The sequence below is a fragment of the Myotis daubentonii genome, chromosome 17, assembly GCF_963259705.1.
Source record: "Myotis daubentonii chromosome 17, mMyoDau2.1, whole genome shotgun sequence".
NCBI classification, from domain to species: Eukaryota; Metazoa; Chordata; class Mammalia; order Chiroptera; family Vespertilionidae; genus Myotis; species Myotis daubentonii.
This window is the reverse complement of record NC_081856.1, coordinates 18,681,212-18,695,931: the sequence shown is the minus strand read 5'-3', so window position 1 is coordinate 18,695,931 and position 14,720 is coordinate 18,681,212. Positions and strand designations below refer to the sequence as shown.

The 14,720-nt window shown below is 37.4% G+C and overlaps 1 protein-coding gene across 1 annotated transcript in view; it reads right to left on the bottom strand.

Moving 5' to 3' along the window:
* Nucleotides 1-14,720, bottom strand: part of CPA6 (carboxypeptidase A6) — a 194,816-nt gene that overhangs the window by 31,409 nt on the left and 148,687 nt on the right. Inside the window, exon 7 of the mRNA XM_059672668.1 lies at nt 190-300. Within this exon, the coding sequence (XP_059528651.1) occupies nt 190-300 (111 nt within the window). The remainder of the gene's footprint in view (nt 1-189; nt 301-14,720) is intronic.

Here is a 14,720-nt window from a genome sequence, read left to right as displayed (position 1 = left end):
ACATGAAATCTTATGCAAAGCTAAACATACAAACAAAATCAAAAGGTTGTTGCTATGATGGGGGAAGGAGTGAGGTCTCTCTTGTAGCTTGGGATCACGAAGCTGGCTACCCACAGCTTCCTTCCTGTTTGTGACAGTTTTCTATGAATTACTCCACCTTTTTTTGATTGGATAGGCAAAGTGACTTACATTGGTCCAGCTGAAATGGTATCCATCAACATTAAACACAGGCATGATATAAAAATACAGGTGATTCATCATTTTTCTCATGGTTGGGTCGCTCCTGTATGTTAGAAGAGCCTAAAGACAAAGGTGACAGTTTTCTTATAAATTGATTCCAAAAACAGATTTAGAAAAAAAGAAAGAAAATCTTTTCTCTCCATGGGAAATACCAAATATGTTGGGTTAAAAGTAACAAGGTAATATAAACTATACTCTTGGACATTACATGTTCCTTATTGAGACTTTTGTATTATGAATAACATTTTAGCAAAGGTGACAAAACAGATTAATTGGACAGCCCCTGGCAGTGTCTCAGATCTGGCTAAATTTTAGGTTGTTTAAGAAAGCAATGGTTTTGTATAATCAGTTCTTTTTAAGATTCCATTCTATTGTGGACAAACTAATTACCTGATATCTTTGATATCTTTACATGATACATCATAACACACGGTAGTTATATATGTCACTTAATTTGTATGTCTAACTGGTACCATATTCAAGTCCTGGAACTTATTGCATGGACACAGTTTTCTCCTGATTTTTCTATAAAAAGTTTAATGAACAATACAACATCTCTCTCATCTTGATCTTGTAATTGGGTTTTACTTATATTGCGTCTGACGCCAAGTCTGAAGATTCTGCACTATAGATTTGGCCTCAAGTAGAAAAGCATTGAATGTGTTAAAACATTTTGAAATACCATTCCTTTTTTAAAAAAGTTCTTCCTGATGCATGTTTGTCTATGTGTAGAGTATCTTAGAGAAACACATAGGAAATTTGTAACAATGGCTGCCTTTGGGCAGCAGGACTGGGTGACAATGTATTGGAAGGAGAAATACCTTTATGGTTATACCCATTTGGATTGCAATTCAAAATAAAATTCTTAAATCTTAAATTATGTACATATTTTCTTGGAAAATTTAATACTTACAATTTCAATCTTCTTTTATACTTAGTTAAGTAGGATTTTGAACCCCTCATAAGCAGCAATCTGTATTTACATGGTGAGAATTCTATTCATAGAGAGCAATCCAATAATGCAATTTATTATTAGAAACTATCACTATATTAGAAATAATAATGAAAATAGAGTTATATTCAAGAAAAGTTACTAAATACAATTTTATTAAATATAATTTAAATATCTGTGGGATCAACACAAGTTGATACATGTTACTATAGTTTTCTCCTGTTCTCCTTTAATTAAGATTCAATAATAATTTATTGGCCAAATAGCTTTAGTAGAACTTCCGTATATGGTTGAATTTCAATTACCTGTAATGTTTTAATCTAGAGGGATTGTACTTGAAAGAAATATACATTCTCTAATTATTGGGTTTGGATTCTATGTGTTTATTGGATTAAGTCATAATCACATTGTTTATATCATCTATAATCTTACTAAAAAATTTTGCCTGTATGCTGTTTTAGTCATAGGGAGTTGTGTTAAAAAATTGACATTATTAGATTTGTCACTTTTCCTTATAATTTTGTCAAATTTTGTTTTATATATTTTGAGGTCATTGATATGGCCTCATTTTAAAGTTCTTTATTTCTAAATAATATATTAAGTAAGGAAGTTGTTCTCTGGTATTCTGTTCTGAAGTGGACTTAATTTCCAACAGTTGCCAAAACTTGTTTTTCCTCTGACAAGTAAACAGGTGTCAATGCATTATATATGCCATATTTGTGATTTTTTTTTTTTTTTTGTAAATCTCTAAGAATTGTAGCCATTCTCCATCTGGTCAGTCAAAATGAGAATGATTACACTATGATGACTATTCAGTATTGAATAGGATGATTGAGAGACCTCCTTGCTTGAATGCTTTCCGTAATAGGACATAGATCATTTCTCTTATGGTTTAGGTGGAGTTTCTAGAAAAAAGATGACCATGTAACTTTCAATTTCCTATCATTCTAACATATGATAACCTTCTAATGTGTGGGACTCTTTTTAGCAATCAATTTACACCACCCATACACACAGAAAAGGAGATGCTTACTATTTAACTTCCATCTGGGCTTTACAAGTTTAATTTCTTGACTACTATTGTTACCTGTAAGGAAGACTTAATTAGTGGTGAACTGAAAGGCAGCCACAAATCAATACACCACACGCCTCAGTGTGGTAGTCTTTAGGTACTACACTCACCTTACCTCTCTATTTAAGAAATACTTAACGGGAATGGATTTTGATTTTAAAATAAGAGATATCAAAGAAGTTTTGAGTATTATCTTCTGCTAGGAAAATTATATGTCTTGTATTAGGTAAGGGAATTTATTAAGTTAAGAAAGACAAGGAATGAGTCTAATTAGTACTCATCACGTACCAAGACTATTTTGTCTTCCCCATAAATATACACATGTCATAACAGAATTCACCAAATGAACTTTGGTTAAATTTGAGGAACACTTTTTCAATTACTGAGGCCTTTGTGTGGTGTGGTCACGTTAGGCCCAAGAGGTTGCCCTCCCCCCTCTTTTCATTGTTTTTGGATTTATTTGGTTGGATGTTGCTTTTGTAGAGCCCCATGACAACCTGGGGTGCTAGGGTGTTTTTTCTTTCTTTTCTTTTTCTTTCTCTCTCCCAAGACTAGTGTTACTGACCTTTTAAAAGTAGTTTTTGCCCTGGCCGGTTTGGCTCACTGGATAGAGCATTGGCCTGGGGACTGAGGGGTCCCGGGTTTGATTCCGGTCAAGGGCATGTACCTTGGTGGCGGGCACAGACCCAGTGGGGGGTGTGCAGGAGGCAGCCGATCGATGCTTCTCTCTCATCGATGTTTCTAACTCTCTACTCCTCACCCTTCCTCTCTGTAAAAAATCAATAAAATATATTAAAAAAAGTAGTTTTTAAAGTTTCCATTTTTTCCCCTCAAGAATCATTACAAATGACCTAAAAATAAGCACACATTCAGAAAAGGGAATACTGGGAGACGTAGGCATGTTCCAGCTGAGGCCCAGGGAAGGGCGCCGTCACCAGGCACGGTGAAGAATATCTTCACCCGGGCTGGACTGGAGTAAAATTATTTAGGATGGAAAAAAGTTGTAGCACCTAAGTGGGTGCATCTTGACACAAAAGAAGCATTTAAAATTTAATACTAGGAGAATTAATTAGAGCTGGAGAGAGTTTCCAGGGAGATTTTTGAAAGGGAGCTTAATCTATAAAGGTATTTGATGTCACACTATGAGAAGCTTGTTAAATGCAAGATGGAAACTAAATAATAGTTTGAAAGCAACATGAGCAAAAGGCTCTGTGAATGAAGGAGGGAGAGCTGGAAAATCATATGCTAATCTTGAAAATTCCAATTAAAAATATTTTTAAAATTTCAGGTACAATTGACACCAAATATTATATTAGTTTCATGTGTACAGTGAAGTGGTTAGACATTTATATAATTTACAGAATAGTCCTCCTGATAAGTCTAATACCCACCTGATACTATACAGAGTTATTACAATATTATTGACTATATTCCCTATGCTGTATTTATATCCCATGACTATTTTGTGACTGCCCATTTGTGCCTCTTCATCCTTTTACCTTTTCATCCAGCCCCTCAACCCCCTCATTGAGTTTGTTTCTTTTGTGTTTGCTCATTTATTTTTTTCTTTATATTTCACATGTAAGTGAAATCATACGGTACTTGTCTTTCTCTAACTGACTTATGTCACTTAGCATAATTCCCTCTAGGTTCATCCATGCTATCACAAATGGTAAGATTTCATTCTTCTTATGGCTAATTAATATTTCATTGTATATATGTACCACGTCTTTATCTAATTGTCTATTGATGGGCACGTAGATTGCTTCCATATCTTGGCTATTGTATATCTTTTCAAATTGGTGTTTTGGATTTTTTCAGATAAATACCCAGAAGTGGATTAACTGGGTCATAAGATAGTGCTACTTTTATTTTCTCCACATCATCACCAACATTTGTTGTTTGTTGATTTAGTGATGATAGGTATTCTGACAGGTGTGAGGTGATATCTCATTGTAGTTTTCATTTGCATTTTTCTGATGATTAGTGATATTGAGTATCTTTTTCTATGTCTATTAGCCATCTAAATTTCAGTTTTTCCTATACTTAGTTAATTTATACTTAAAACTACCCAGGGATGACTAATCTAACAGGGCAGGTGATAAATGAAAATTGGTATTTATTCATCTATATTTGTTAATAAGAGACATAGATAAATATTTGAAATAATTTGTGTTACCGGGAAGAATACAAAATTAGAAGCATGTCCCCTATACTCTTTCCTAAGAAACACTACTTCAAATTTTAGAACTTATATACTAAGATAGCCTAATAACAAGGTTGGTTGTATTTACTCAGGACCAACAGAGTGAAGGCCAGGACCAACTTTGTGGCATTATTAAAATCTATGTAAGAATCTGTCATCTACCAAAAAGAAAGGAGAGGTACCCTCACTTTGCATCACTTTGCTATACATACATTACAGTTACCATGGTTTAGTTAAATAGTATCAGTCCTCCAACAAGTACAGTTCTAATTTCAGTTACCACTAATTGATTTTTAGTCTACAGATCACTATGTAAATAACAGATGGTTATCAAGATCTGTGACCAATTATGTCACTTTTTTTAAAAGTGTGTCTTTGGGTGATTGGTCACTGAGCATCTGCTATTCAGTTCCCACAGAGACAGCAAAGTGTGTAGCTGTGTTGCCCCCTTGTCTCCTAAACCTGTGCAGCATGTTACAAAAATGGATGGTCGTGAGAAGAAATGGGCCAACAAAGATGAAAGTTCAGCAGAGAAACAGAAAGTGGTTGTAGAGGTGAAATCTGAACCAAACGTAAATGAAGTTATAGAAGAAAAAGGTGATCATGGAATGTCGACAGTGCCACCATTCAACTCTAGATATGCAGCCGGAGAGACCTAGTGAAGGAGAACTTACTGTACAAAACGAGAAGAGTGGTTGTGACGAAAAGGAGGGAGATGACCCAGGGGAAATGATGCTGTCAACATTTCATATTAAAGAAAAACATAGATATTTTACGACATTGAAAGGGCAAAGAAAAAATATTGGAAGCCAATCCCAACTAAGAAAGGAGTATGGCAATTTCCCAAGGCATAAATAAAGGCACTCACTTCACGTTGTAAGTTATATAATGAGAAGGCAAGCACTGCCTAAACTACCTGTCCTAAGGTTTATTTTTTTTTTTAGAATGAAATAGGTCATTTTAATTATTAATATTTCTAATGTTCAATTATAGCATAATAAATATTAGCTTTACTCTTTTTGGCCATTTTCCTACATATTTATAACAATAAAAGTTTTTAATCTCTTTGATAAAAATATGTAAAGGTCATAGAACAAACTTAATTTTCCCCATTGATTATTAAAATAGATTTTAATGGCTTCAGCTTGTAGGGTCACTGTGACAGTCCAGCAATACTCTCAGGAAAAGCAAGAACAGCCTGTACAAACAGTGCCCAGGACACTCTCAGATATTAGATAGTGGAGTACAAGGAATGAAATGAATTTCAATTCAATTCAATTGAACAAACATTAATATAGACCTTGCTCTGTACAAGACATTAAAAATTGAATAAAAAGGGAGAAGAAGCTAGGTTGGAGGATGCAGAGGAGTAAAGAAAAGACTGGGGAGGAGAAAAAGGATGGGAGAACATGGGGAATTAAAGGTACAAAAAGGCTGGTTGAAAACAAATCAAAATATTGTAATTACTTGGAATAGTAGTGAACAAAGTCAGACAATTTAAAAAATGCAGGTCATTTTTACATGATGAACTGTTTTTTTTTTTAACTGTGCAGTTAAGAACCAAGACTTAATTGCTTACTTAACTGAATTCATTAAATATTTGATCTGGGCTTAATAACTCAATTATTTATTCCCTGGCTTTTAGCCCATTTCAGCAAAAAATTTAAGTTCTCTTTTTTAAAAAGTTTATTTTATTTTTAGTGATATATTTCTTAACCAAAACTTTGAATTTTACACCTACATTTGAAGGTTTATATTTTTACCTTTAATAACCAGCAAGACATAAAATACCGAAAGAGAAGATTATCTCCAAAGCTCTTAGACCCTGGAGAAAGCATCGCCCTTTCTGGAAAGCCCTCCCAGTTGAAGGACTTTTCCCACAACCACTGCACCAAGTCTTCCAGAGAGCTCTGTCCTTTACACACAACCCACCACAACCTCTGAACATCATGATTTACCCAGCCCACAGGCATCAGCTGGTCTTAGAAAAGAACTCCCTTCCCTGAAAGTCTCTTACCCCCATTTTTGGCTATTTGAGTTATCTGCATAGTACATCTGAATCACATGCCAGGTTTTGGTACCAGGGTTAGCCATCACATGTGGCCAGTGTAGATGGGAGGGGATGTGTAATGGAGTTGGTTTTCCTGTGTAGTCAGGCTGGGCAAGGAAGGCTGAGGTTTCACATTATGTAGCAGCAGAATACTGTGGCTCACCTGGAAAACTAAGCAAGGTTTTCCCTTCCCTTCCTTGCCCTCCCCTGCCCTCCCCTGCCCTCCCCTCCCCTTCCACCCCTCCCCTCCCCTCCTCTCCTCTTCTCTGTTTTTCTTCCCTCCATTCTCCCTTCCTTTCTTTCCTTTTCCCATTCTTTCTCTTCTGATTTCTTTATCTTCAAAGTCTGGAAGAACTTCTCATTTCAGATCATTACTGTCTCAATTTGCCTGTGGACCATCTTCTCACAAACCCTTGCTTTTTCTATGATCTGCTACCGAGTTAAATAGCATACAACCACTGAAATACTAACATTCTGGTAGTTTGAGAATAAAATGTATTCCGTTTTGGTTGACTTAAGTGGCTTTTTAACTAATAATGCCCATGCTGGTTTTTATTTTATTTTATGCTTGGATATAGCAGCATGCTATATTCCTCCTCTAAAGTATTTTATGAAGCCAGGGCTATCAATCATTTCCTTTAAGTCATCTCCTTCGCTTTTATGCTTGGAAATGTCTTTCCCACTTGGAAATCAAAAAATATTTCCCTGAGTTACTGTCTAAGTATTTATATATATAAAAGCACAGCAACTGGAATGGTGGAACGACCAGAATGACCGGTGGCTATGATGCACACTGCGGCAGCCAACCAACATGATCTGGGCCCCAATTGCCCACAGCCCCTCCCCCTAGCCAGCCCTGCCCCTGGCCGGCCCTGCCCCTGGTTGGCCCCCAACACCCTGATCGGGGGTGGGGCCTGCTGGCCAACCGTCCTCGGCCCCTCCCCCCAGCCAGCCTGGCCTGATGGCTCCCATTGGGGTGGGCCAGCTGGGCCCCACCTGTGCACAAATTTGTGCACCAGGCCTCTAGTTTTATGAATAAAGACTCTGGTCAGATTTGTCACAGCAATGTAGAATTATTGGAGGCAAAAATTAAGTGCTATACATAACTCTGGGCTAGCTAGCACCAGTCATGGCTTAAGATACTCAATCTGGGAGACTGACAATTTCAGTATAGTCAGTTCAATTTAACTCCCTAAGACACACTGTTTTCTGTTGCTTATTGTTTTCCGACACATAAATATTTCTTTTTTAAATAGAATGTAGACTCCTTGAGTGCAGGCACCATGAATTATATTTATGCTGATATTCATAATGCTAGCAGAGCACTGAAAATGTAGTGCTCAACAAGAAATTGTTGGACTGATCAATATAAATACCTTCTAGGAAAACCCTATTTAATTCTAAAAATAACAGCTGTATTGGAAAATGATTTGCAGATCTTATAATTCATCCTTATAAAGTATACAATACAGTGTTTTAAAAATATACTCAGAGTTGTGCAACCATCACCCCTATATAATTTTAGAATATTTTCATAATCCAAAAAGAAATCTATATTTTAAGTATCAATTCCCCAACTCCATCAACTCTCCCATCCACAGGCAACAGCTATTCTACTTTCTGTCTTTATAAATTCATCTATTTTAGACATTGCATATAAATGGAATCATGTAATATGTGGTCTTTTATGACTGGCTTCTTTCACTAAGCAATGCTTTTAAGGTTAATCAATGCTGTAGCACGTATCAGCACTTCATTCCTTTTTAATTGAAATGTAATTAATATAACACACAATTTACTACTTTACAGTGGGTAGTTCAGTGATTTTTAGTATATAATGTTCAGTTATCATTACTATCTAATTTTAGAACTTTTCCATCATACTTATTAGTAGTCACTCCCAACTTTCTTCTTCCCCACATCCTGGCAACCACTCATCTACTTCCTGTTTTTATGGATTTGCTTATTTTGGACATTTCATATAATAGAATCATGCAATATGTGGTCTTTTGGATCTGGCTTATTTCATTAAGCATGTTTTCCAAGTTCACCCATGTTGTATCTTGTATTATACTCCATTCCTTTTTTTGTATGGATATACCACATTTTGTTTATTCATTAGTTGATGGACATTTGAGTTACTTTTACTTTTTTGGCTAATATGAATAATGCTGCTTTAAACACTCATGTGCAAGATTTTGTGTGGCTATATGTTTTTATTTCTCTTGGTTATATACACAGGAGTGAAATTTTTGGGTCACATGGTAACTCAATATTTAATTTTTTAAGGAACTGTTCAACTGCATTTAACCTGTTTTTTTTATAATTACTATTTATAATAATAAAAGGGTAGTATGCTATTTAGACTAGACATCTTCTGGACATCATTCTGGATGTCCTTCCTGACAAAGCTGGGGCCGAAGGGAAGCCAGTCTGGGTCCCGGGTGCCTGCCAGCGGCCAGAGGAGGGTAGCCCGGGTCCCAGGTGCCAGAGGGAAGCCGGTGCTGGCAGCTGGGGGAAGGAAGGCCTGCTATTGCATGAATTTTCGTGCATTGGTCCTCAAGTCTATAACAATAAAGGTGTAATATGCTAATTAGACCAGGTGTCCTTCCTTCTGGACAAAGCTGTGGCGGGCGGGGGCTGAGGCAGAGGTGGCCGTGGTGGTGGTGGGGTGGGGGGGGGCCAAGGCCCTTGCATGAATTTCATGAATTGGGCCTCTAGTTTTTAATATTTTTATAGTTGAGAGTATTACAGATGTACCCTTCTTTTTTCCCCTCCCCTTGCCCTTCACCACCTGGTTCCCACTTTGCCCCTGGCTTTCCTTGACCACCTGTTTTTTAAGTTGGTAGTTTTGTTTGCTTTGTACTTTACCTTTTAAGTCCATTGCTTTTAAGCTTTCTGAGTGTCTCTTTTCATAAGTCTCTACTTGTCTATTTTCTTTTTCTCCTGCTCTGTTTACCCTCAGATTTAAGTCTCTACTCTGGTAAATAACATCGGTTTGCTTTTGCAGAAAGGTAACCTCCAAGTTCTGTGTATTCATCTGTTTCTTTCTCCTTATGTATCTATTCTAGTTTTCTTTCTTTGATGAATTTCATGTCTGTATCATCCCTCTTGGCTCATTATAAATTTAAGAAAACTTTATCACCAACAGATAGTGTTTCTTAAAGCTCCCTTTTGGTTTCATGGTGAAGGGGCATCTGTAGGGCATATTTCATTAGTAAGTCCACCATGTCTGATCCCCCCTTTTCCAACCCCCCCCCCATTGCTATAAATATAATGTTAGTAATGGTTCTATCCTGCTATAAACAAGCATTTAAAAGAGATTCTGCAATCCAAGCATACCTTCATTCGTTTCTTTCATTTTGCTTACAAGATAGAACATTCTGTGATGTGAATACTAGGAAAACGAGAGGTGGCAAGTGTTGAAATCAAAAGTGATGGCTCTATGTTTTTCAACATAATTAAAAGATTTTTCAATTTAAAAGATAAAAACCCTCAATCCTGTGCATTTTGCATTTCAAATGCAACCAGCAGTCAGATGTGGAGATAATGAGTTCATTTGAGCAATTTTCAAAATAACTGTGATCGAGCCCATCGCACCAGTCATTGAAAGCCAGGTAGCTTGCTTTTGTGTTACTGTCTTCTGAGCGCTGCGCGTCGAGGCATTCATGGATCCATGCACGGAATTGGAGTGGCGAGCAGACAGGAAGTGGCTCTAAGGCATGGCATGGGAGGCCAAGCTGGCAGAAGAAGAGAGGGGCATATGGAGCTAGAGCCACATCTGGATACGTATGGTTTCCATGGCATAGAGGCAGGGTCTGTGGGTGAGGATTATACAGCAGGGAAGAGAGCAGGGATGAATGGAACCCAGAAGTATGGAGACCTGGCTATTATTTTTATAATAAATTCTTTTATGAGATAAATGTAGATTCACATGTAAATATAAGAATCAATACAGATAAATCCCATGTACCCTTTACCCATGGTCAGAGACAGCAAGAGCCCTACACAAGCTCTGTTGCTCTGAGTTGCTCTAAGTCCATATATTCTTCTAAATTCTTTCCGACGGTGCCTGGGCCGGTTCCGCCCTGAACCTCGCCCACTGTACTAACTGTTCAAGTTCCTCCTTTATCCTCGGCTCACTAGTTACAGGTGTTGGGTCTGAGGCCCTCTGTCTAGGGCTGGACCTTCTTGGACGCTGGGTCTTAGATGGAGAAGCCATGAGAGGTTGTAGTCTTTACTGCAGAAGCCAGTGGCCATAAGCCATTAGACAAACAGCTCTTCATAACAGTGTCCCAATCAGGCAGCCGTACATCGGCTGGTACATACATAACTTTCCCGCATAGTAACGCCTCTAATAGTCTCTGTGTTCACAGTCGTTATCTGAGCCGCCGCAAGCTGCCTCTAAACTCACCACCTTACATTGTCGTGGTACCTGAGCTCTCTGCCTCAGCAGCTTCTCCTGTCTCCCCTGCCCGGCACCCTGGCTGGTCTCTGTGGTCTCACATCTCTGTGTAGCGCCCTCCAGCAGACTCGCTGGTCAGTAGCTTGTATATTATTCCAGAGACAAAGAAGGCTTCATGCCAATAGTTCCATCAATCATATTTTGGCTACAGAAGGGTACGCGTGCGCAGTAGACTAGGGGAGTGCTGTGCTTGTGTCCCTGCACCTGCGTATGGTATGAGCTAGGCGCAGCGTGGCTTTGGACATCCCAGTACACGAACAACAAGGCCTTTCACACTCTGAGTGGCCTTGGCTGTCCGGCTACTCTGGTATGGTCCCCACACCCACTTTCCCCCAATGGCAACATCTTACAAAACTATAGTATGATATCTCATTCAGCCTTTCTGCCACCACCAGGACCCCTCATGGTGCCCCTTTATGGCCACATCCAGTTTCCCTCCCTCCGCCGCCTCTCCTTAACTGCCAGGAACCACTGGTCTGCTCTCCGTTTCTATAATTTTATCACTTCAAGAACATTATATAAATGAAATCATACAGTACGTATCTACTTGGGATTGGTTTTCCAGGGTACCTCCCTGGAGCTTCATTCAGGTTATTGTATGTGCCCATAATTTGTTTCTTTTTATTGCTGCGTAGTTTTCCATGGCGTGCGTGTACTGGCTTGTTTAACCATTTGCCCATTGAAGGGTATCTGGATTGTTTCAAGTTTTTGGCTATTGGAAATAAAGCTGCTATAAACATTCCTGAACAGGTTTTGAGCAAACATAAATGTTAATTTCTCTGGGATAAATGCCCAGAGTGCAATTACTGGGGCATATGGTAATTTTAAAGGAAACCGTTCACTGTTTTCAAGAGTAGGTCTGTTATTTTGCATTCTCACCAGCAGCGAGGGATGAGCGATTCAGTTTTTCTGCATTCTCTCCAGCATTCGGCGGTGTCCCTCTCTTTTCCCTTTCTCCCTCTCTCTCTATGTATATATGAATAATGTTAATTTTATCCATTCTGATAGGTGTCTAGTGATAGCTCATGGTGGTTTTAATTTGAATTGCCCTAATGACATGGCATCTTTTTGTATGCTTTTTTTTTTTTTGCCATTGGTATACTCTCTGGTGAAATGTCTCTTTATGTCTTTTGCCATTTTCTAATTGGATTGCTTCCATTTTTATTGTCAAGTTTTGAGTTTACTCCCAATGTGAGTCTTTTAAAAAAAAATCAGATATATGGTTTGCACATATTTTCTCCCAGTTTGTAGCTCATTGTTTTCATCCTCTTAATAGGGTCTTTCACACAATTTTTTTTTAAAAATATATTTTATTGATTTTTTACAGAGAGGAAGAGAGAGAGATAGAGAATCAGAAACATCGATGAGAGAGAAACATCGATCAGCTGCCTCCTGCACATCCCCCACTGGGGAAGTGCCCACAACCCAGGTACATGCCCTTGACCGGAATCGAACCCGGGACCCCTCAGTCCGCAGGCCGACGCTCTATCCACTGAGCCAAACCGGCTTCGGCTTCACACAAATTTTTTAGTTTTGATTAAGTTTGGTGATGTTCAATTTATCAATTTTTATTTTATGGAACATGCTTTTGGGGTCTAGTCTAAGGACTCTGACTAGCTTTAGATCCTGAAGATTTTTTCCTAAAAGTTTTATAATTTTACATTTTACATTTAAGTCTGAGATTCATTTTAAGTTCATTTTTGTATAAAGTGTGAGACTTAGGTTGTGGTTCATATTTTTGCCTATGGAAGTCCACTTGCTTCAGGACGTTGAAAAGGCTGTCTTTCTTTCCTCCATTGAGTTGCTTTTGTACCTTTGTCGAAAATCAGTTGGGTATGCGAGTATAGGTCTACTTCTGGGTCCTCTATTCTGATCATGTATCTCTGAGTATCCCTTCACAAATATCACACACTTTTGATTAGTGTAGCTAATATAAACACATAATATGTTTTGACATGGGTAGCAAGGTTCTTTTTCAAAGAGTTTTAGCTCGTTTAGTTCCTTTGCCTTTTCATATAAATTTTAGAATAATCTTTCTTATATCTACAAAAAGTCTTGCTGGAATAAATTATGTTATATTTGTGTATCAATTTGAGGAGAATTAACATTTTTATATGTTACGTTCCCCCATCTATGAATAGGCTATTCCTCTCCATTTATTTAGATTTTGATTTTTCACCAGTGTTTTGTAGTTTTTAGCATAAAACTTTGGTACATGTTTTGTTAGGTTTACTCCTAGGTATTTTACTTTTTCAAGTAGTTATAAGTGGTATCGTAATTTTAAAAATATATATATTTTTATTGATTTCAGAGAGTGAGAGAGAAGGTGAGAGGGATAGAAACATCGATGATGAGAGAGAATCATTGATAGATCGGCTGCCTCCTGCATGCCCCCCACTGGGGGTTGAGCCTGCAACCTGGGTATGTGCTCTGACTAGGAATCGAACTGTGACCACCTGGTTCATAGGTCAATGCTCAACCACTGAGCCAAACCAGCCAGGCGGTAACATATTTTTTAATTTTAGTATCCATGTGCTTGTTGCTAATATATAGATATACAATTTATTTTTGTATGTTTATCTTGTATCCTGTGATCTTGCTGAACTCACTTATTCTATAGATTTTTCTGTAGATTCCTTGGGATTTTTGATGTAGACAGTTATGTCATCTACAAATAGGATAATTTTATTTATTCCTTTATAATCTATATGCCTTTTAATTCCTTTTCTTGCCAGTACTGACTAGGACTTTCAGCACTATGTTAATTAAGAGTGGTAAAAGTGGACATCTTTACTTTGTTCCTGATTTTATCAAGAAGCATTTAGTCATTCACCATTAAGTATAAATGTTTGCTGCAGGATTTTTGTAGATGTTCTTTTTATTTTTCTTTAAATATATTTTATTGATTTTTTTACAGAGAGGGAGAGGGATAGAGAGTTAGAAACATCGATGAGAGAGAAACATCAATCAGCTGCCTCCTGCACATCCCCCACTGGGGATATGCCCGCAACCAAGGTACATGCCCTTGACTGGAATCGAACCCTTCAGTCCGCAGGCCGACCCTCTGTCCACTGAGCCAAACCAGTTAGGGCTGTAGGTGTTCTTTATAAAGTGGAAGAAGTTCCCCTCTATTCCTATTTTTTTGAGTTTTTATGATGAATGTATGTTGAATTTTGTTAAAGCTTTCTCTGTCTCAATTGATAAGATTATGTGAGAAGATTATTATGTTAGATTACATTGATTAACTTTCAAATATCCAACCAGGCGCACAGTCCTGAAATAAACCCCACTTGGCCATGGGCATAATTATTTTTATAGATTGCTGAATTCTGTTTGCTAGTATTTAGCTAAGGATTTCTGAATCTATTTTCATGAAAGATATTGTTCTCTAGTTTTCTTTTTTCCCCTACTCTCTGATTGATTTTGGTATCAGGGCAATTACTAGCTTTGTAAGATGAATTGAAAGTGTTCTTTCCTCTTCTATTTTCTAAAAGAAATCATGGAGAACTGGTGTTAAATTTCTTTGAACATTTGGTTGAATTCTTCAGTGAAATAATCTGAATCAAAGGATTTCTTTTAATTTTAAAATAATGAATTCAATATCCTTAATAGTAATAGGGATATTCAAATTATCTGTTTCATAATGAATAAGTTGCAGTTTTTCAATTTATTGATTCATTTTGTGTAAGTTGTCAAATTTATATGTGCAGAGTTATTCATAGTATTGTCCTATTA